Genomic DNA, 24312 nt, shown 5'->3' with positions numbered 1-24312 from the left:
GTTGGATATAATCCATGACATTTGGAACTAATTATGGATGAATTGGGTTGGATATAACTTAGGATATTTAGATCCAATCTCATTGGATTGGACCCATACTGTGGGATGTTCACTGCAATGTTATTATGGTTTCAACAAAAATTTTGGCCGATCGGTGCCTTACCTATTAAATCAGAGTCGATCTCGGCGTTTCTCATTTCAAGGGCATCAAAATCGACTATCTACACGTCCAAATTGGTGTTGATTTGAGTGTTTTATCATCGACCGAAGTTCATGCCTAATTGTAGGTCGAAAATCAATGTTTTTCAACATTGACTAAATTTTCTTGCCGATCTGTGTGCGTACGAAGATCACGACGATGATCTACGTTTCGAGGGCTATCAAATCGACTATTTAAACGTCGAATTCTGTTGTCTTTGGGTCTAAGACCACATATTTTTTTTTTTTAGCTTAATCAATTTCGAAATTTACTAAGGTTAGAACCTATAATTTATTTACTTATTTTATTAATAAAAGAAATTAATAGATATTAATCTCTTATATTAGAGATGAGACTCTTGCCTAGGCCTATCTATAAATAGAAGCTTCATGATAGTGATGTGCATCTCTCCTTTCTTCCTCACATATCCTTCCTCCAAACCATTAGGAAAGTCTAGACCTCCATTAGAGACCTGCAACTACCTTGGTGAAGGTCTAATTCAGCTTGGAATGAGGGACGAGTGGAAGAAAAAACAACGGTATCATTGCAGAAAGCGTATTTTCGGTAGAAAATCTCTACTTTTATGATGTTCGGTTATTTAGCTTAGCACGAAAGGTTGCTTTTGTCCCCCATTCATAAGACCAGTAACCAGGGGAACTACCATGATTTGCCCGCGGTGTGGTAGGTAAGACTCATGAGAAAAATCTGATATATCGGGATTGTAGAAGTTGAGAACTCTCTCTATAAAATTATATTCTCTCTCCAGAGTATACACAGTTGGGGCGCCACACAGGTTAATAAGACAATTGTTTAAAAATACAAACCTGGGCCGTACCTCCATCTGGGAGAGTCTGCATTGTACCCACTGACAGATATTGTTACCCACTAACAGATATTGGCAAGTGAAACAAGATTGTGAATTGCATATAAATAAAACATGACATGCATTATTTAAGCAAGAAAACAATAATTTAAGATGATAACTTATTCATGCATGAAGGACTCGTAGCACTAAAATGGTAAGTTCATGCATCTTGTATATGTTCATGCATTTTGTAAATGTTTATGCATATGCATAATTTATTGTATTGACGCAAATCTTAGCATGAATGGATATGCACTAAATTGTACTGTTATTTTAATTATTAGCATGATTTTATGTTTATTGTCTGATATGTGTTGTATGATTGATGTACGAGGTTGTATTTCAATGTATTATGATATCGTGCATTTATGTATGTTATTTTCTATTAGGCTTTCATAAATCTGACCCGTTTTATGAGGTTTTAGGTAAATTATGATGTGTAACTGCGGAGCGAATGTAAAATGCTTGGGCGAGGTCGAGAACCAGTCTTTTTTTTTCCGGTAATAGTTTTAGAAAAATAATTATTGTTATCAAAATACTCTGATATGTATTTTAAATTATTGAAACTGAATTAAATCTTAATGTTCACATTTTAATTCAGTTGTGATGATTGATTGTACTGTAACCCACCCAAAATGTTTAACCCAAAGCATTTTCGCTATTTTAAAAAGAAAAAAAAGTTTTCTCTAAAATTTAAGGTTAAAATTTTGGGGCGTTACAAAATGGTATCAGAGCCATCCTAAAATTTATCAATGTCGAGCCAAACAAGTCATTCAAAGTCCAGTAGATAGTTGAGGATCCATAAATTGAACAAAATTGTTTATTTTAATTTTATAGATGGCTGGACGTCAGCCCGAAGATTGGACCGTACAGAGAGATTTTATGATGGGAGCTTTCCACACACTGACATAGACATGCCAGAACCTCGCCAATAATGGAGGGGATGGCAACAAACATGGTCATAACGGGAGAACAGGAACCCTGGTGAAGGGGTGAATTTTAAACGATTCATGGACATGGACCCTCTGTCATTCACGGGTAAGGAGGATCCAGACATTGCTGAGAGTTGGATCCGACAGCTGATCGAGATCTTTGAGATCTTGGAGGTTCCTGTAATGCCCCAAAATTTCAAATTTGTAAATCTTGGGCGCATTAGCAAATAATTGAAAGAGACTAGAAAATCCTTTATATTTTTTAGAGTTTTTGTTTTAGTGAATTAACAAAAACAGTTTTTTTCAAAATAACAGACAAGTTGACAACCTTGGGCGTGTTAGCGTAAAAACCTCCATTTCACAATAGATTGAATCTTCGCAAAACATTCAAAAACCATACGCATTAGAAGAAAAATTCAAGTTTATACAAAAATGAGATTTCTCGAAGAAACCCTTATACAAAATGCAAAAACCCAAAATGTATCTAGGACGCAGAAAGCCAACAGAAACAGTGAGATCTTGAAGCCATCTTGCAATCGCGACATCTCCCGTCTCGTAAACCTAATCATCACCTATACCCATAAAATGGGTCAGTTTCATGAAAAACTGGTAGATGCACAAGACAATATAAAACAATTCTAGCATATGCATTTAATTCATACATGATACACAAAACTATAATATGTATCAAATTCATACATGATACACAATTAGACAAGTGATGTTAGCAAGATAACTTTGTTTCAATATTAGCTGGCTTGCGGGTACGCACAAACGCGAAACGTAGAAACAACTAAGACTAATCCGGGGGTTTATTATGCCATGTATTTTCGATACCCCGAATAGCTAGCTGAGTCCGCTCCTAAGGGGACGGTCGGTGATAGAGCGAGGATTCCCCAAAGGCATACGTGGCAACAGATGCATCCAACTTCTGCAGAAGTCCATGAGATCTACCACCTAGGATAATCTCCAGTAGTCCCGTATCTTAACTCCGATGACTGGGGACACCAAGTCATTTGCCCGAGGGGTGGTTGTTAATAACCCGTCCATCAGAGTTTTTGTACCGATCCATCCTCTTCCTTGATGAAAATAAGAGGTGAATGAACGCGTCAGGTTTTATTTAACTGACGACCCATTTTATATGCTCTGGTCTTTCAAACTAGCTCGAGCATCTTGCCTGTGAAGGCGATCTAACACCTTTATGTGATTTCTACAATGTGCCATTTGCACGCTTCGAGGTTATCACAAACCTCTCATCCAATTATTGTAGTACTAACATGCTGTGACTGTCTAAAAGTATGGCTATGATGAGAGGGGTATTGGTTTCTCAATAGAAACCCCAACTCAATGTTTCGTAAAAGAAACGATGCAACTATTTAATTTAGTTTGACATAATTTGGTCTTTCCAACTATTTTTATAACATTATGCAATTTGCACGATACGAGATTGCCACGAATCTCTCATCCAGTTATCGTAGTATCAACATGTTGCACATGTCTCACTATACTGCTTGCGATAAAAGGGGTATGGGTTTCTCAACAGAAACTCCGTCCAACCATATGCTCATGCCCCTAATTGGGGTTATCCGAGTCATATCGAAATCTCAAACCGAAGTTTGTAAAACATTTCTCCCAAATGCACCGACTTGGGAAAGCTTAGTTGCAATTTCGCAACCTATAAGCGTGCAGGCTTTGCTTTGCAAAACTACGCAATTGGAAGACTGGGTTATCTTAAGGAATCCCTTTCCTTTAAAACTCTAGCATCCATGCGCAAACCCATGTCTTTTTTGAAAAAGAGCAAGAAGGAAACATGTAGAATAACATACACATTTGCGTGTCCGACGAGGTTGCATTTATGTAATGCTAATACATATTTTACAATGCAAGCCTGTGCACATTATAGTGCGACGACAAAGTATAAAGCAAATATTACATCTTCCATGGATGTATTTTTTGTTCCTTCATCCCTTCAAAAATAAAATTCTGTACATGCATAGTAGTATGTTAAAACAGAATTTATTTCATTAGAAAAATAGCTTGTTATGTGGTTGCATTATAATATTATCGATTTTCATGGAGGATCCATGTTATGGACTGTTAGAGGCATGTAAATATGTGATGAAACAATATTGTATGCATGCATTTTTCATTAAAAGTTTGTATGATGGTGGTGTAGTTGAGAAATTTAGATATGCATATGTTCTTGAATAAGTATATACATGTAATCTAAATGTTCATGGCATGCATGAGGTTTTGCTTTGTTTTGGTGAGCATATATGAATATGATCATGCCCTAGTATGCATATCTGAATCATGATGTAACGCCCCAAAATTTTTAAATATTGAAATTTCGAGACCATTTTTTTTATGAGTATAAGTAAATCAGATCTTATAATGCAGAAACGATTTTTAAAAACAGTTAAGACTTTGGGCGCGATTACACTAAAGATAACAATCAAATAAAAATATACGAGATATACACATTTCAAACCACGTACAATATAAGACTGAAATATGAAGAGTTTTAATTTCATTTCAAATCAGAGTATGAAAAAAATACTTCAGTCTCTACATGATCAAGTACTTAAAACAAAAAGATCATGAATACCAAGATCGCAAGGTAAGAGTGGACCCTCGAGGATGCAGCTCGACCAACCCTTCGCTCCAACCACTCATCATACTTTACCTGCCCCCCATAAAATGGGGTCAGACTCGCTAAAGTTTGGTAAAGCAACCCAAACTCAAACTTAAAGAAAACATATCAAGTATTTAAAGGTAAAGATATATTATTCATCCATCGTCAAACGATAGACAAGGGAACAACGTCCTATGAGTTATTCATTTCAAGCATTCGAATATAAAGCATTTAAAGGCATTTCATCACTTAATATTCTATTCAACCTTAACTCACGTAATAAAGCAATATCTATATGCATTCAAGTCATACGAGTCGTCGCATAAATATATATGCATCTAAGACATTTAGATCATTGCATCATTTTCATATGCATTCATAATTCTTATAAACAATAAGTCAAATCACATTTGACCATTCCAACGTGAAATACACGCACATACCTTATAAATAATTTGGTTAGATATTCATGATACACATCAATCATAATACATAAGTGTGATATATTTACTCATACAATCATAATGCAATCATTTGCAATGAAACTATGTAGGCGTGATGTATCATTCACCTAATAAGTCAAAACTAGTCATTTGTAGGCGTGATGTGTCATTCACATATACGCTAATATAAGCGTCACAATCATAACCTCATATCAAGATCTAAAATCAATAAAGATCTGATTATCATATCTGAGTTTAATATATAATCATGCTATAATAGAAAAGCCAAATCTATAGATTCATAACTGACTATCTTAATCAACTCAGAAGATCATCACAATTCATCATAACATTTCATTTATTCATAATAAAGATTTACAAAATCCACACCGGATCACCTGGTCTGGGAAATGTACAACCTCACAAGGAATTACCGCTCTAGACGGATGGTCTGCCTGGTCTTGGACAATGCACTTCCTCACAAAGACTTACTGCTCTAGCTGGATTACCTGATCTGGTCATGCACACCCTCACAGAGAATCCTTTAGGAAGAGTTCCTCAACGAGTACCTTATCCAGTGAAAACTATTGTGATACATGCATCAATACAATTGACCACTCTCAGGGTCGATAGCCATCAATACGAGCATAAGCATGTATACAATCAAAGCAGCACATCATGCATCACTTCATATGACATTAAAATTATAAAATCACACATTTAACCAATAAGGCTTCATGAACCAAAGTTCACTATTGAACTTAAATATTTATCGCATGCATTCATAATTTCATTTCACGTGGCATTTAAATCATATCATACAAAAGCATATTATCCTACGCATCATATCATCACCGCAAAGAATATTGCATTTCGTAAATTGAACCTCGAAGCATGCGTAAACAAAACATGATTCTATGCATGCAGTGGCGTAGCCCATGCGAGGGGGGGGGGGGGCAAACAGGGGTGTAGAAAAAAAATTGTGTGATAGTCGGGGGTTCGGGGGCAGCGCCCCCAAAAAAATTTGTTTTGAGATAAAATAAAAAATGGCTATAATTATTAATAAAAATCTATTTCATATAGACAAATCAAACTATTTGCTGCAGTCAGGGCTGGGCTAAAAAATGGATAAAAAACTATTTCATATGGAATCAGGCCTGGGCTTTAAAAAAAAAAATTAACTGTTTCGAGAGGCAGGACTGGGCTACAACCCAGTCCTGCCCCCCTAGCTACGCCTTTGTATGCATGCATACGTGAACATGCACATTTCATAATACGAAGCAACTAAACCTCAACATACATAACTCCTGCGTAGTTCGAGATTTGCACACACGATAAAGGTCATGCATTTTTCACCATATGAATCGATATATCACTTTAGATATAATTGTGTAAGGGTTGGTCAAAATCTCATTGACCATCCTACCTTACATCATACACATATTTTTCAAGCAAACAAAACATACAAGTTCAAAACAATTTATAACATTTGCATGTATTCTTCCATACAAGAATAAATGAGTCCATCATATGACAAGATAATATATATAACATTCACATTATGCATCGAACACGACTTATACATATCCATAGTAGTTATATGTGCACCATGTATCAAATCCATACAAACATACAAAGCAACATAGTATGCGCAAACCAAAGTATGATGGCACATATTGCGTATATATTATACATTCATAAGTGCACGGGCATTCAAACCCACACACAGGTGTACCTGCAACAAACACACTCTATATTCCGCTAACTACAATCATAACAAGCATGATCTCCGAATTACAATCATAAGAGTTCTAGATATCCATAGCTAAGTGAAGTATGTGAGCATAACTTATATTTGCAATTCATTTAAATATTCAGTGCACCGACATCATGCTTACACAATTAGTGCCTAAACATGCTCTCTACAAGTTCAGTTAAGGTATCTTACCTTAATAATGTGAAGAACAATGAATCGAAACTCAAAAGACCGAGGAGTTTTGAAGTCCGCAAAGACCACTGCCCAAGCAATACAATGAATCCTTCGTGTGCGATCGCAAATGCCAAAAACTCAAAAATGCCAATTATAACAAGATTAGCCAAAAATAGCAAATTATCCTATAAATCATTACCAAGAGCCAAATAACACACAAATACACTCAAATAATTTACAAACTCCATCAAAAATATATTTAAATATAATATATATATATATATATGATTTATAGCCCAAAATAGTTCTATAAATACAAATTATACCCTGATTGGCTTCAATGAACAAATGAATATGTAATAAATAAATAAATAAAATTCAAAAGCTAGAAACACATTTCTAATTTGAAAATAAAAAAATGAGTTCTTTATTTATTAATAATCCTTAAAAATTATAGGTTTTACACATGAAGCTTGTAAATGCAGCCCGAGACACATGCGTTGGTTGTTTCACAATATATATATATATATATATTGGTGGCTGGCCGTCGGACCAACCAAACTATGTTCGCCTGGCCTGGCCCTGGCTGGACAGTCGACAACCCAACCGAGTGGTTCGGCTGGGCAGGCTGGGCCCTGTCAGGTCCAGTCCAACTCTCAACTGGACTGGTACAGGCTTGCCCTGCCAGGCTCGATTTGCATGTGATTAAAGAAAAAAAAAGTTAATGTACTCTTAACACTGTGTTTGTTTAAATCTGGAATTTGAATTCAACATGCTAAGAATGAATTTCTTTTCACATGCCTTACTTGATACGATATGCTTGAGCAATATGTTATTTCAAGTGCATGTGCATACATGAAATCAATATGTTTTTGCATGTAATGATTGCATGAGTGTTCACATGTTTGATTAAAATGATTCATGAATGAAAGCATGCATTTAACATGAACGTGTGAACTCATGCACATGGATATGAATATTATTATTTCATGTACATCCTTAAATTGGCATAGATGAATGTGCATTGAGAATTATTTAAAAAGAATGCATAGTGGCATGTTATTCATGATTTTTGCATATGAATGCATAGATGTTCAAAATGGATCATCATGGGTTGCTCTTTGTTTGAGATATTGTTATGCATTGCAAAAATCAAATGTGATATTATTGTTCTAATTGCATTGTTCTATGTTGCCACGGGCTGTGGTCCCGTGAAGAGCTTTACATGTTGATTTGCGAGCGTGTGTTATTAATTTTGCATGTTGAATTGCAATTTAAAGAAGATGAATTAATAGCAAGATAATAAAATTAAAAGAACAATGTAATCTACGTTTCCTTGATGTCCCTTCTATAGTATGAAAATCATGGACATTGCGGTTTTGGAGAACCGTGAGGATACTAAAACTTCGTGTGCATTGTTGTTGCCCTTGAAGCTGATATTGAGGTTCCTCTCCTGGCCACAGTTTTAGGGAGAATCCGCCACTTTGCATGGGGGTGATATGTAAACACAACTGTTGTTTTGGTATACCAAGAAAGTGGCATTATGGTTGCTGATTTTCATAGTGTCCCGACATTGGTTGTTGATTTCTAACGTTCCGATGGATGATGTTGATTCCTGATATCGGTCGAGGGCTAAGTTTGAAACAAAATAATAAAATACAACTTGTGTGCTAAGTTACCCTGAGAACCTAACTTGACCTCGAGAACTTTTACCCGTTTGGAGTATCCACGAGCAACGATAATTGAAAAGATGAACTTCAATTGTGTACATTTAATAGGGACATGCATATGAAAAAAAACTTTGATAAAATATAATAATTTATTTATGTATTGCACTGAAATCATGCATATTCCTGCTATGCATTAGACCATGCATATTTATTTGTTCCCTTAATTATTATATATTGGTGAATGCATGCCGTTTGTTCTTTAATACATGTTAATTGTCTTTATTACTTATTTTATGGTTCCTATTGTTTGTTAATTGTTCTCTCATTACTTAATAATTGTTCCTTATTACATGAATAGTTAATTGAGTTATGAATTTGTCATAAATGCATCCCTATAAAATATTACGTGAATCTTATTTATATTCTTTTTACTTATTTGTTTCATTAGAGGAATTCGTATACATGATTCTTTGGATTCGGACACCCTACTTTTGTGTTTTTCGCAGCATTAGATGCCCAATGAGACGACTTGTTTTGAGAGGAGCTACGAGAGGACTACACGACTGTTTGACAGATACCTTTTGAAAGTGTGGCTCTTCTTTTTGCTTTATTTACATTTTATTTGCTTATGTCTCAAACTTTATGCATTTTAATAAATAAAGTTTGTGCTTGGTTTGGATGATGGGTATAAGATCTCTTGTGGTGGTAATTGTGTTTAAACTGTAAAGGCACCGGGTTTCCAGGAATGTTTTCACATTTATTTAAAAAAAAATGCCACTTTTTCACAAGTATGAGTTGGGGTCGTTATATGACCCCGGCCCCAACCTAGGCTGGGTCTCGCAGGGCTCCTGCCTGCGCAACAGAGAGGGGGCAAGAGCCCTTCCTGATTGAGAAAACGAAAGAGGGAGGGCAGGAGGGTTGTCCCTCCTACCTGCGAAATCAGAGAGGGGGTAGGAGGACCGCCCCTCCTGCCTGTGTCGGCGCCCTCCTGCCAGTGCCACCTAGGGAGAACAAAGAGAGGAGCAGGGAGGGGCAGTGCCCCTCTCCTGCGAAACAAAAGCAGGGGGTGGGGTCTAACTCGCACATAAAAAGGGGGGTGGGGTGGGCTCGGCTATCAGGCCAAGCCCGATCCACCCGACAACAGATTGGAGGTGTGTGTGTGGCCGAGCCCGACCCCCGAGAGCAGAGAGGGATCAGAGAGAGGAGGAGGGGGGGGGGGGGGGGCTGCGCCCTTCCCTTGACCTAAGAGAGCGGGGAGGGGAACAACGCCCCTCCCCTGCCAACAGAGAGAGAGAGAGAGAGAAGTTAAGGGGGCGGCGCCCCTCCCCTACGAGACCGAAACAGAGAGATGGGGAGAAGAGAAGAGGGGGGCTCATGTGAGAGGAGGCCTGATGGGGGGTCACCAGCGTTGGGTGGCCGAAAAAAGGGAGAGCAGAGAGTGGGGAAGAGGGAGAGGGGAGAGAGAAAAGCACGGGTTGGGGGGGTTGGGGGGGGGAGTTTCCTCTTTTGCGTAAGAGGAACCCCCCCTGCATGCTTATTTACAAGCATGGGGGGAAATCGGGTCTGGATCTGGATCCAACTCGGGTCAATTTTTTTTTTTAAACTCGAATTTTACAAGTTAACAAGGCTTCGATCCAAATTTTGTTTAGAATCTCCCTAGAAATGAGAAGAGTCTCAACAGTTTCTATTATATGTCTACTCTCCATTTTATTGGAGAGTTCTAGGGCAAGACTTTTGATGACAAATGCCGTGTTATTTCAAATAATTTTGAAAATCGTTTGACATATATTTACCTCCTGAATTGGACCTAAGGATAAATATGTTACTAAGAAATTGATTTTTAATTATTATGTGAAATTTCTTAAAGAAAGAGAACACTTTAAATTTAAAATTTAGAAAATGCATTTGTATCCAGGAAAGTCACAAAAATAACATAATAGGAGTAACCTCCTTTCGATAAGACTGGTGAAGGACCCCATATATCCGAATGCACTAATTCAAAAGAACGAATATAAATGAAAGTTTGTTGGGGAAAATGAATTGCTTTCCTTTTTCCAAAAATGTAATATTTACAAGATATATCCCTTACATTACAAATATTTTTCAAAAAAAGAAAGAGATGCGTCTTTGAAAAACTAGGATACCCAAGTCTCTTATGCCAAGTATTAGTGTTTTTATCTTGAATATAATTACAAAATGACTTAGGTGGAAGAGTCAAAAAATCCAAGTAAAGATCGCCTCTCTTATGGCCTCGCCCAATCAGCTTTCCTGACCGAAGATTCTACACAATGCAATCTTTTGGTTATGAGGAGACTTTGCATCCATGGTCGGAAATTTGAGAAACAAAAAAAAGTTTTAAATTCAATTTTGGAACAACCCTTATTTTTGTAACAAAACATTTTTGAGAAGTTTTTGAATCAAGAGTTCCCATACTATTTATTTTTAAAGAGGTTCCATCGGTAGTTTAGAATTAGTGCAAACTTTGGAAAAAACATTCTCATGTAGGGTCATATGAAAGGAAACACCCAAGTGAAGAATTCACATACCTGGAGGAGATGACGATGATGCAATAGCGATAACTGAAGTAGAAGATGATTTGAGTAGTTGATGTAGTACCGCTGATATTTGACTTGCAGTGTCTTTGATATCTCCTCCATTCTTGCTAGATTCTTCCTTATTGGGCGTGGTTTCTCCAACGGAAGCGACTTTGCCCTTAAGTTCTCTAAGCTCCGTGAAGGAATTAAAAGAAGTGTTCTTTCTCAATTTGCTCTCTTCTTAATTCAATATCTTCGAGAGCCACCCATTTTAGCTCAAGAAGTGCTAATTCATCCCAAAGAGGAGACAAGACGCTAAAATATTCATGCCCCTTATTTTGTGGTTCTAATCTTGTCTTGACAAAAATATTGTCTAACAAGATCTTTTTGGATATACATACCCTTAAAGAAAGAATCATGTTTCATTGACTCTTCTAAATTTAACTATGTTGGCACATATTTTTATATCAACATTGTTCATGAACCATGCTAAAAACTTAACATGGTTGCTTTCCTAATCTTCTACCTTAAATTGATGTTCATGGATATCCTTTTCCTCTGCTTTAAGGGCTTTTTCAACACCTTCTTCGACTTTGGTGAGCTTAAAAGATAGTTCAAGAGTAGTGCCCATCACAAATCTCTAAAGTTTCTTGCCTTTGAGGTGACTTTTCATTGCCGAAGCCCATGTCATGTAGTTGGTGTAATATCTCATAATTTTTTCTATATTTTTTTAGCTTGAAAATGTGTTTTTTAATTAAATATTCATATTGAATATATCAAAATTGCTTAAAAATTGTTAAATATGGCTGACTCCAATAGGGGTCTGGACCTAGTACAGGGCCCATTGAAGATATTTAAAAATGATGGGTAAAACATGCAAAATTTATTTATTTTTATTTTTAAATTCGAGCGAAATTTGGGTTAAAATTAAGTTAAATTCAAGCGAAATTTAGGAGTGAAATGGATATAGGACCATAGTTAGATCCGTTTCGGAACGTAGATCTCGTAGGAGATATGTTTTATCGAATTGGATTGATGTTAATATGGGTCTAGACCTAGTTCAGGATCCATAATGACTAGTACCTAGTATGGGTTGAGATCCAATTGGAATTGGATATGGATTTGGATCATGGGTTTAACCTGGACCCATAACCCATCCATACCTTTTTAAAATAAAAGTGAATTTAAACTTTAAAAATATGTAAGTGAAATATGTATATTTAAAGAGGTGATAATAAGGTAGAGTTCTACCTTGGGTAGAACTCTACCCTACTTGATATTCTCCTAGAAGGGGGCATCCCCCCTTATGTGGAATATTCCACAAGATAATACAAAAAAAATAGTAGATAAATATTGTTGAGAGGTAGAAAGGGGCGTCCCCCCCCCCCCTTAGAGGTCTCTCTAATTATAAAAGAGTGAGAGAATGGAAAGTGAGAAAAAAACACGTCAATAGAGAGAGAGAGAGAGAGAGAGAGAAGCTCTTCCAACGTCTCCTTCCTCTAAGATTTTTACGAATCTTCGAATCAAGGTACGGGTTCTTTTCTATTCCGATGAGTGGGAAGAGTAATATGGATTAAATCAAGTAGGGATTTGAAGGAAAATCAAATATGTATATTTTTATACATATTTATGAATCTTTACAAATCTGGAATTTATTTTTGATCGGGATGATTTTCCTTTATATATATATATATATTTGTCCTTAATTCCAGCCATCTTCTGATATTTAGCATAGACACAATTTCTTTTAAAAAGGGCTGCGTGTTTTTTGAGTTTGATGTCACGCAAGGATTATGGTGTTTGATTTGCGTTTCTTATTATTGGATCCATGATACAGAAAGATTGAATCAATAGTTGTTTCTTAAATTTTCTGGTATCGTTGCTTGCATGATTAGATTTAAATTCATATGAGATTGTATGCTTTGTTTTATCTGCTGATCATGTAAATGAACCATACGTTTTCTTTTATTTACTGGCCATGTGAATGAATCAGTTATGTTTTCTGGATAACTGCCATGTCACTGCTTGCATATATATATATATATATATATGCAGCGATAGAGATGTCAGTCATATTGCTGCAGTCTGTCACTGTGCTGTTCACAATTGTGCTATGACAGCAAACATGCTGTCAGCTTGTTGCTATTCATGATTTAACAGCAAACATGCTGTCAGCATGTTGCTATTCATGATTGTGCTGTGACAGCAAACATGTTGTTCATGCTTGTGTTGTGACAGCGAACGAGCTGTCAGCATGTTGTTATTCACACGTGCTGTGGCAGCAAACATGTTGTCAGCATGTTGCTATTTATGCTTGTGTAGTGATAGCAAACACGCTGTTAGCATGTTGCTATCCACACGTGTAGCGACAGCAAGTTGGCAGTATGGTATTATTGCTGCATATATGTATGCAGCGACAACATATGGTATGCATGTTGCAGCATATATGTATGCGGCAACAGCAGGTATGATATATATATTGCTGCATTCACCTATATGTTATGAATGTGCATTGATGCTGCAGTCAATACCTACAGGAAATCAGTTTCAAAATCTGATTTCTATTAAAATTATGAAATCTGATCGGTTTTGAATATTTATTTAAATCTGAGATGAATAAATGTTGAAACTGGTCGGTTTTAAAGGTTTGGGTTTTGGCTAATGTGATGAATTTGATAAGATTGTATTCATTCATTTGCCATGAATATGCATTGATGATTGTGCATTGTGAACCTAAGTTTGTATATCTACGTGTGATTTATATTCACTGAAATTTTACAATGTCATGAATTATTTATTAAATTGAATAGTGGTTATGTGTGAACCCTATGGAGGCCGGGAGCATGTGTTGCTCATGAGTTAGTGAAACTCTTTATGCATTACAAAATGATTTTTGGAATATTAGTTTTTCAAAATTAATTACAATGTTGAATTGATAGGGCAAGAGCCTGAATTTGTTATTGCATATTGATTTGCATAATTGTTCTTGTGTAAAGAACTCTTAATTGATTAAGATGATAAAAGAGACCAAACGATGTAATAATGTTCTTTCTTGATGTCCCTTTGACAGTATGAGAATCTTGGATGGCGGTCGTGGGGGATCGTGAGGATACTAAAATATCGTGTACAATTGTTGTCTTTAAGAACTCGATGTGAGGTTCATGTTCTCGACCACAGTTGTAGGGAACTTTCAGTCACTTTACCTAGGGGTGGTGGTGTTGACTCAACTGTAGTTATTGGTATATCAAGAAAGTGATATCAATGGATGCTGATGTCCTTGATGTTCTGGCATTAGGTACTGATGCCTAATGTTCCGATCGATGGTGTTGATGTCTGATATCGATGAAATCCAGTAATTAAAATACAAATTGTGTGTTAAGTTATGACTGAGAATTGCCTTGAATCTCGAAAACTTTACTTGTTTGAGTATCCGCAGGTTTGTAAGGAAAGTGAAAATTAAATTTGTGTATATTTAATAGGGACATGCATGCAAAAACAATTTTGATAATTAACATAAAAGTTATTCATGCATGTTGCATTGATTCATGCATTTTTAAATGTTTAAGCATTAGTTCATGCATTTTTTAACATTTGATTTAGCATGAAATTGTTGAATGCTTGTTTGAACTGCTTAAATGGTAAGTTAATTCTGATGATTTGTTGCCTATGATTTCTTCTTAAATTTATGCATGATTTAGTTTGTGTTATTTACTTACTGTTGGATTTTAGAGTAATTTGTATGAGGACTTCAGTTTTTACCCATTTTCTAAAAGTACTTTTCAGACACTGAGGGTCAGTGATTAGAAGGAATGATCGATTGAAGGACTCAAGGTTTATGATTTGGTGGCCCGAGTTCTGATGTGCATGGGATGGAATAGAGTTGATTTTGAATTTTGAACTTTCTTGACTTATTTGATTGAATAAATGATGTTCAATTCATAGTTTTAAATTGACTAAATATTTGATATGGTTGATAAAATTGATATATTAAATCTGTAATGCGCCCTTGGTTCTTGGGAGGTTTTCTGCAATTGTTATATATATATATATATATATATATATATATATATATATATATATATATCAGCATTTTTTCGAGGGTCAGTTTGAGGTCGTTACAGTTGGATCCATTGAGTTTGAAGGAGAGCTCAACTCTTGATTTATGCTCCATGACGAACAATAAGAGAAGTGGATAAAGTAGAAGGGAGAAAAGAATAACTTATATCATGAACACGATCTTTGATCACCACTAACAAAGCTTCCAAGATCAAGAGAACCCAAAGGGCTCTGTTATCATGTAATGAAATCTTAAGTGCACAAGATAGATGCCAAAAAGGGAGATAAAGAGTGCACTACCACACAAATACAAAGCCACTAGTGGGCAAGATACAAAGAGCCAACTAAGGGCTATACACAGTCCTCAAAAAGACGAACAAGGGACATAAAAATAATATTTGTGTTATTGATAAAATGCTTTAAAAAGCATTACATTGAAAGGGGCTGTTAGCCCCTATTTATACAACAAATGGACCAAAGGGGTGGATCCCATAGTCATTGGGACCTCCCCAACGGTAATAAATATGGCCGTTGGGATGAGGTCCCAACGACTCTATGACCTAATGACCATAGAGCCCTTGGTCATTTAAATGAAGAAAACAAAAGAAAATAAAAAAGAAAAAATTATAAATCAGTCCTTAGCGGACTGTGCTAATTACAAGAGGTAAAAAGACAAAAATACTCCTGATTACAATACTATGTATATGTATATATTTTAACACCCTCCCTCAAACTTACGGTGTGATCATCGAAAGTTTGTTAAGGAGAAACATAAAGTGAGGTGTAGGAAGAGCTTTGCTGAAAAAATCGGCAAGCTAGTACTTTGATGTGATGTACGGTAATTCAATAGTTTCTTTCATGTACTCATCACGTACGTAATGACAATCCATCTTAATATGCCTTGTTCTTTCATAGAAGGTGTGGTTGCTTGCAATGTAGATTGCATTTTTGTCACATCACATATTTGAAGATTTAGAGATGAAAATAACCATTTCGTGGCGAAATTTTTGTAACCATTGTTGTGGCCATGGCTTGATATTCTGCTTAAGTTGAAGACAACGAGACCTTGTGTTGTTTCTTGCACTTCCAAAAAATTAAGGAATCTCCTACGAAAACACAAAAATCATTTGTTGAGATTCTATCATTTGGATTACTACCCCAGTCAGCATCAATGTAAGCAATTACATCTAATAAAGAGGAGGATCATAAAAACCCTTTTGAGATCGTATTTTTAATATAGCGAACAATCCTCATAATTGCACTCATAAGTACTGTGGTAGGAGCATGTTGGAACATCATGAGCAATATCAGGCTGGGTGATAGAAAGGTAGGTGTGCAATTCAATCAATTGGTGATAAGGAGTAGGATCTTCGAGCAATATGCCATCTTCGAGTCTTAATTTAACATTTATGACTTCTAGGGTCTTCACCTTTTTTCATAAAAAAATACTTAGTATATATATATCAGCAGCCAATTTCATTTGGGAGAGGATATATCCTCTAGGTAAGTAGGCAACCTCAATTCTTCAAAAATATTTCAAAAATCCCAAGGAATACATATCAAAAATTTTCTTTAAAACATATTTAATTTTACTAACTCATTTATCATTTTTTGTAATGATCTTGTCATCAACGTATAGTAGAAGTATCACAATATTAGTACTTGTTTTCTTAACAAAGAGAGCAATGTTAGTATAACAAGAAATAAATCTCAAATTAATCAAAACATGACTAAATTTATCATACAAAGCCTTAGGGTCTTGTTTAAGACCATACAAGGCCTTTTTTTAATTTTAGAGTTTTACCATTAAATCTACTCCCGACGAGAGATCTATTTAAACTTCTTCACAAAGTTCTCTAACAATTTTAACATCTAGTTGATAAATTGACCATTTTTAGATAGAGGCACGTAAAAAATAAGAAGTATCTTCGGCATCTTTATCCCTTCTTCGGAACCTATCAAGCTGCTTGGTAGGGTGATGACTGAACTTCATTTGGAGTCGGCATCTTGTGGACCTCTCTGGGCCATCCAAATTATCTTCTGCAATTGGTAAACGACTTAGTTGACATCTTCCCATAGTTGAACATCATTACTCATTTGAAAAATAATTTAATTCTGAATATTTTAACTGTACCATGTAGGACAGGCCAGTTTTATCAATATTTCAGAAAAAACTTGAAAACACAACTGGTGTACTTGGACCCCTTGCCTGTGCCTGTAATATCCCAAATATAAAAATTAAAAAATAAAAGTTCTCCTTTGGCATGGATTTAATCTTTTTTGAAATGATCTCATTGAGACCTAGCTGGGAACGTGGATGATATTGCAATTATGTTTGTATCTGCAATGCTAATTATGTCCTGAAATTTACTGTTAATAATAATGTTCATGCTGATGCAGGACCGAGATCGGAAACTAAGAATTTTCAGTGGTGATGAGCATCCTTTTGTTGAGAGACCTCTAGAGCCATATGTAATGCCACCTAGGAAAGTAAGGGAGATGCGCCCCCGTGCCAGGCGAGCATTGATCCGAGCACAGAAGAAGGCAGAACAAAGTGCTGTAGGAAAAAGCAGGAAACCCAGGGACAAAGGCGAAATGGTCACAAGGTTGGATGAGTAGAAAAAACTCACCTGTGTTGAGGAGTGATGGAGCAATTTCCAAAATCTTCCATCTATATTTAGCATTTTCTTTTTCATGTTTGATTGTTCTCTTCAGTTTTTCATTTTATATAGACGAGAGTATGTTATGAATGGAATAATATGAATATTTTAGAGTCAATTAACAATTTCTAAGTCTGTGTTCATCTAGTTTTGGATATGGCATTCAATTAGAAGTATCATATTGCCCCTTATTTTGTGCATGTCAAGTGCTACATGCTTGCCCCAGTTTTCTGTGGTTTGATTTGATAGCTATAGTTGGTAGAACAGAATATGTGAAACAGACGGCCAGGTCAGTATGATGGATAGGACCTGGAAGTTTCTGGCACATTTTCATATTGTGTGCATGTCATAATCTGTCTTCCATAGTGCTGTATTTGGATCCGGACTCAGAATAGGTTAAGGGTAAAGCTTGCTTGGACGCAGCTGGTCCAAATTGAACTCTAAGTTTAACGCACCAGAACTTGTTTGTATTTAGGTGATTTCCAGGTATCATTTGATTGAGGTGTTTCAATTTCACTGCAAGTGTTGGAGTGGAGAAGACAAGTAGCCACATGAATGGGTGCATGTTCGGACAGGTCGGATACGGGTTGGGTCATGCTTGGTCCAACACCGTATCTGTTTTCAGCAAGCTGGGTTGAATATGTTATGGATCCTAACCTGACATGAACTTCCATGACTCTAGATTCACCGTATGGGTATTCTTCGACATTTTTAGATACATAAAAAATAAAAACAAGTTAGGTTCAGATCTGATTCTGACCCAGATCCGATGTTATATGCTTGCCCGGTTCTAGTCTAGATCCAAAAATACCAGACTGCTTATGTTTCCGATCCATGTCAGGTTTGGATGTGAACTGCCCATATCTGATAATATGGTTGGGACTTGGGACCCGACCCATTTGCACCCATACATATATCAAGTGAAAGGTAAAGAAGACGTATGAAATGTTGATAGATGAGTTTCGAAGCACAATGTGCCTTGGTCAGGCTGATGCGAAATGAAAGAGAGCCAAGGGATCTGAGTTCATCTTCATGGGGTCCATTCATTTAAGGTGGGTATGACCCGAGTCTAAAATACAGCATGTTTGTGTGGTGGTAGGAAAATATCTTAAAATGACAGCAGCAGAGATGGACCTGGAATAAGCAAGACCGAGTGACTTCTTTCTAAGCATTCCACCATCTCTCCCTTTTAGGGTGTTTTTCTGGTGCAACTCATTTATCCAGAAAAAAATGAGATAACCGGGATATTGAATTATGTAGTATATGGAGGTATTCCCACCATGTCTCACTTGGCTAGGACAAGTTGGTTATCCAATACTTTGGGAATTAAGAAAAAGACCATCTGGTTGAGCCATACTCTATCCCAGTCATATAAGCCTCTGTTTTGGGAGCCTTGCATTGGGACAGAAATACTGTTCCCATGTGTTAACAAAATATGGTCTTGTCAAAAATGTGCTATTGCCAAAAAATGGTTTGAGGGATGGAGTTGCCAAAACATCCTCTTGTGAAATATGATGTTGGGTTGCCAACTCCATCTCCACTGCAGAGTTTCACCATCACCAGTGCTCCCAAACAACAGTATGCGCTGCTCCCAAACAACAGAGCGCATTGGGGAAACCAGAAACCACAAGGAACGTCCAATTCAAAGGCACTTAAACAGAGCCTAGCTCACAATGTGCATCTTTTAAAAATGATCAAACCACTTATTTGCCAGAAAAAAAAAGGAAAAAAAAGATGATCAACCATAATTTGCAGTCATAAGCTGCTTAATACTGTAGTATTGGTGCCATTAAGTTGTGGATGATCCAAGATTCCTACTTGCATAAGGGGGTGAGCCTGGTTCTTGCCTTTCAAAAATTTAAACGCCAGCAATGAGGGCAGAATCTTGATTGTATCCGGAAGGGTTGGGTGATGGTTGATTGAAGCGGGCCAGTTTAGGCTGGGTTTCCTTTAAACTGATTTCAAATTCAATCGGAAAGTTTGATCCCAACTTAAAGCAATGTGAGCTTATGTTGGATTTTGGGTTTGGTTTTGGCTTTCATATTAATTTCAGAACTATTGGAACAACGGGTTGGGATACATATTGGTTCAGGTACAAAAAGGTATTCGGTTCAATTTGAATACAAGTCAGGCCAGTCTGTGTTTGATTAGATAACTTCACTGATTCAAATTTGATGCTCGTGTCAAACTGTTTATTGTGACATATATTACACTTAAATCATATAATTACACCCCCACGAGCTCACCCAAGCTGAGCTGAGCCATACACCCTTTGATCGTGATTGAGGCATTTAAGCTTAAACAAGCTCCTCGTGGCTCATCTTGCCCAGCGCATTTGGGGAGAGAGAGAGATACACCGATTAAAGTGTACAGTCAAGTCAACCACCTCTCACACATAATCTGACCCTTACATGCATTCATCATGGTTTGTTGGATAGGGATCGACACCCTGAATCATGTTTTTTGAAGTAAAAAAAAATCTACTGGAAAAACTTCGGTATGTTATGGTCGCCGACTTTTAAACCCTTTGAAAATCCTTCTTACACATCCCAATCACAAGATATAAATTCTGTTTTTTTACTGAACAAACCAAAACATGTAGATCAAATATGTTTCTTTTTTCTTTAACCATCAAATTCGACAGCTCAAGGTCAGTGAATACAGGTGAGCACCAACCAAATTATCTAATGTGAAGATCATAGTGATCATGAAAACTGGGACCACATAGGCACTAGTACACATACCAGCTCCATCCCCCACAGAAAAACAGCGTCATGTTAAAACACAAGAAAAACCTGTTTTAACAAACACAGGCATGCAGTGCGGGTGCACACACAAACACAACGTTAGTTGAATCCACAGGAAGACAATGATAAGAAGGTCACTCACCTAGAACCTTAATTGACATTCAAAACAAGAACATGAGTATCAATCACTAGAATTGTCACTATCATCATCTTCATGCTGTGAAACAATCCGCTCTATGAACCTTTTGCGCACGCCTTCCATAACAGCCTTCCTCGATGAATCACCTCTGTTTTCACTGTTGCCAAGGACCGAATCCGATTGGCACAAAGTCGATGCAACACCTGGAAAGATTGCAAAAGATGAAAAGATTATATTTCTATGAATACTGCTCATAAGCAGTCATGGTAACAAAAGTTCATTTCAACCAACACTTTTGTTCAACTGACGTTTTGTTCTGTTTTGCTTTGTTTCCTTTTTGTTTTGATAAGTTTTCCTCTTTGGAATCAATAACCATAACTTCATAAGTGATATCACTAACTTATACGGAAAATATAAACACATTCTTTAGATACTTCTGTATGGATTTGTTATCCCATATCAACATGATAAAGCAGCCGGCATATAAAGAAAAGTTCATAAAGGATACAATCGACTGAAGGAATCCTTAGCTTTCATTAGGACATGTCCTTGTTTTGTTGATACATTGCATATGTACACATTTTCTGAATCTATTCATGTATTTTCTTCAGACTCATGAAGAACACACGGTGTTTGCATGGCTTATAAGTGCTTGCTTTCAATGCAACCTCTACTTTGGAGGTGGCACATGTAACAACTGCATGGACATTGTATCCTGCTCAAAGTTACAGCATGCATGGCACTTGCAGCCATCATAGAAGTTGTAGGCTAGCATTGCAGAAGGAAATCCATGTATGCATGCAAAAAGAAGAAAACCTCCCTTGTATAGTCAACTCTTGATCCTCACAGCAGGTCTTTCTATCGAAAGCAACAGTCAGCATCACAAATTATCAAAGAATATGCAGCCAGGATGGTTAAAAATAAGATTTTCACTTTAGTGTCTGCTTTCCATTCCATTATGAAAGGAGTCACACTTCTATGGTCTATAGTAGTTGTAGGCCTTCATACAAACTAACAGAAGGTTGTCAAATATTTCACAATAAAACATGAAGTGTGCCAGACTGTGTAGAATCTATGCCCTGAAAGATTTCCAATTCTTCTAAAGTTAATTTCTACTGTTTATTTTCCCATTTGGAACTGAAATTAGCATTGTTGAATAACTCATTTTATCAGTTGGTTGGCCTACATAAGGATTCACTATGAAAACCTGCCTGATATTTAAGCTTCATATTAGAAGCCCCTGACACATTGAACTTCATCCTCTTCAGAGATGACAAATCTTGTTTCATTTCCCACCACTTCTCATTAGTGCAACTCATGACCACCAGTATTTTCTAGTGAATTGTTGGATCATGGCCTAAGCTTACATTTAGGAAGACAATCATAATAGTCCTGCTTTTAGGCTCACATAACAACTCCGCAGCTATGTCACATAGGTGCGGGTGCGGCGATGCAGTACTTTAAAAAAACTTGGGTGCGGGAATGCAGGGAGGGTATATATATAAAATATAATTTTTAACAGTTTTAAGTTAACACTACGTGTATGTATATGCATTTATGTATTTATATATATATAATATAGATAAAAATGGACTTGATTAGGGTTAACTGAATCTACTTTTGGATAGAAATGGACCTCAATGTGGTTGACTTCACCTAACACAAAGGAAGCTGTGTCCAAGTGTCGCACCCGCCTATGTGCGGGTGCGATGCGGTGCCCTGTTAGAAGAGTTTGTGTTACATAGCTCCACAGTTTTCTATTTCCCTCCTCTGTGGTAACATAGACATGTTATTCAATGCATGAAGACTTGAAGCAGGAACGATGCCAGTGGTTCAAACTAGGAAACCACATCATTTTAACACTTTCATCTGTCACCAACATGTCCAGAAATCTGAAGGATAGAAAAGTAGGGTCCCCTAAGAATTCATGGCGGCATGGTCAACCAGCTCATAAATTTTTCTCCAGCCGCAATACAACCCCCATGATTCTGAAAATTCCGGGCTTCAAGTATATTCTCTCTCGCTGGTCTTAAGGATCCCAGATGAAACACCGAGTGAAATCCCTACAACTATGAAGAATCTGGAAAATCACATTAGCAACCACAAATGCTGCTAAAAATGATGGCCATAAATCTTTGGTTCTAACAAACATTCATGTTCCCATAAAAAAGATGCTAGTTTGACATTATTTTGTTAATAGAACAGTGGCATTCCTATATGAAAATATCAAGATTTAAACACAACATGAATAAAGCATGCACTGATGCTTTCTTGTTCTCAGTAGTGCATCATAAAATACAACCTATGTAACAGAGACTCTTCTAAGAGGGCACCACATCCGCATCACACCCGCACCCGCACCCATGCGGGTGCGACACTTGGACACGGCTTCCTTTATGTCAGGTAAAGTCAACCACACTGAGGTTCATTTCTGTCCAAAAGTAGATTCAGTTAACCCTAACCAAGTCCAGTTTTATCTATATTATATATATAAATACATAGATGCACACACATTCTCGTAGTGTTAACTTAAAACTGCTATAATTTATATATATATACCCTCTCCGCACTCCTAGACCCAAGTTTTTTAAAGTGCCACATCGCCGCAACTGCACCCGCACCCAAGTTTTTTAAAGTGCCACATTGCCACAACTGCATCCGCAAGGGACACAACCGGAATACAACAGTTTATTGATTTTTTCTAGATACAGGTGCACTGTTGGATTCACTTTATGTGCGGCGGATGCAAAACTCAAGAAAAAATATAAAATATTTAAAGACGTGTTAAGATTAGCCCTCTAATATATATATATATATATATAAACCGGAATACCCATCAAGGGCATTCCGGTCATTTTACATTGTAATAGGCATCAGCCCATTAGGGGCTGACTGTGTATTTTTATTTCTTTTTATTTTTTGTTTTATGTAAATGATGTGATGTGATTGGGCAGCTAGTTGGAGCTGCTCCCAAAGATCACAAATGTGACAGTTGGGAGCAGCCCAACTAGTAACTAGTTGGGCTGCTGCCTTTGCCTCTTATGTATTATAAATAGGGCGTCAGGCCCATGTATATTCCAATGCTTTTATAGCATTTATTTCAATACAAGAACATTTGTTTTGACTCTTGTGTGGGTAGTGTGGCTTGATCAAGTGTTCTTTTTGGTTGTTTGTGTTCTTGTAAAAACATAAGTGACATTTATTTACTTTTGTGTTATTCCATTACATGGTATCTGAGCTTTGGTTGTTATTAATTCAAAAAAGCCAAGAGGAGGATTGTGAGATTGGTGGAGCATCGGTTCGTGGGATCGTTGCATCGGAAAGTGCACTATCAAAGAGTTCCTCAACAAATCTTTGGTTATCTTCCTTTCTCTCTCATTATTGTAAAATACGAAAAATGAAAGAGAAGTGATCGGCTTCATTCTCGTGTGACTCAATGATACTAACTATGTGATGTGGGCATCTATAGTGAAACACAAAATATGAGAAAAGGGTCTATGGG

The 24312-nt window shown here is 36.7% G+C and overlaps 1 protein-coding gene across 1 annotated transcript in view; it reads left to right on the top strand.

The window, feature by feature from the left end:
• Positions 1-18115, top strand: part of LOC149842919 (uncharacterized) — an 87533-nt gene extending 69418 nt beyond the window's left edge. The window contains exon 6 of the mRNA XM_090001644.1: positions 17665-18115. Coding sequence (XP_089857770.1) covers positions 17665-17883 — 219 coding nt within the window. The 3' untranslated portion in view covers positions 17884-18115. The remainder of the gene's footprint in view (positions 1-17664) is intronic.
• The last annotated feature ends 6197 nt before the right edge of the window (positions 18116-24312 follow it).

The sequence above is a fragment of the Nuphar pumila genome, chromosome 3, assembly GCF_984573655.1.
Source record: "Nuphar pumila chromosome 3, dmNupPumi1.hap1.1, whole genome shotgun sequence".
NCBI lineage: Eukaryota > Viridiplantae > Streptophyta > Magnoliopsida > Nymphaeales > Nymphaeaceae > Nuphar > Nuphar pumila.
The sequence above is the reverse complement of the archived record's forward strand: the minus strand, read 5'-3'. Positions and strand labels throughout refer to the sequence as shown.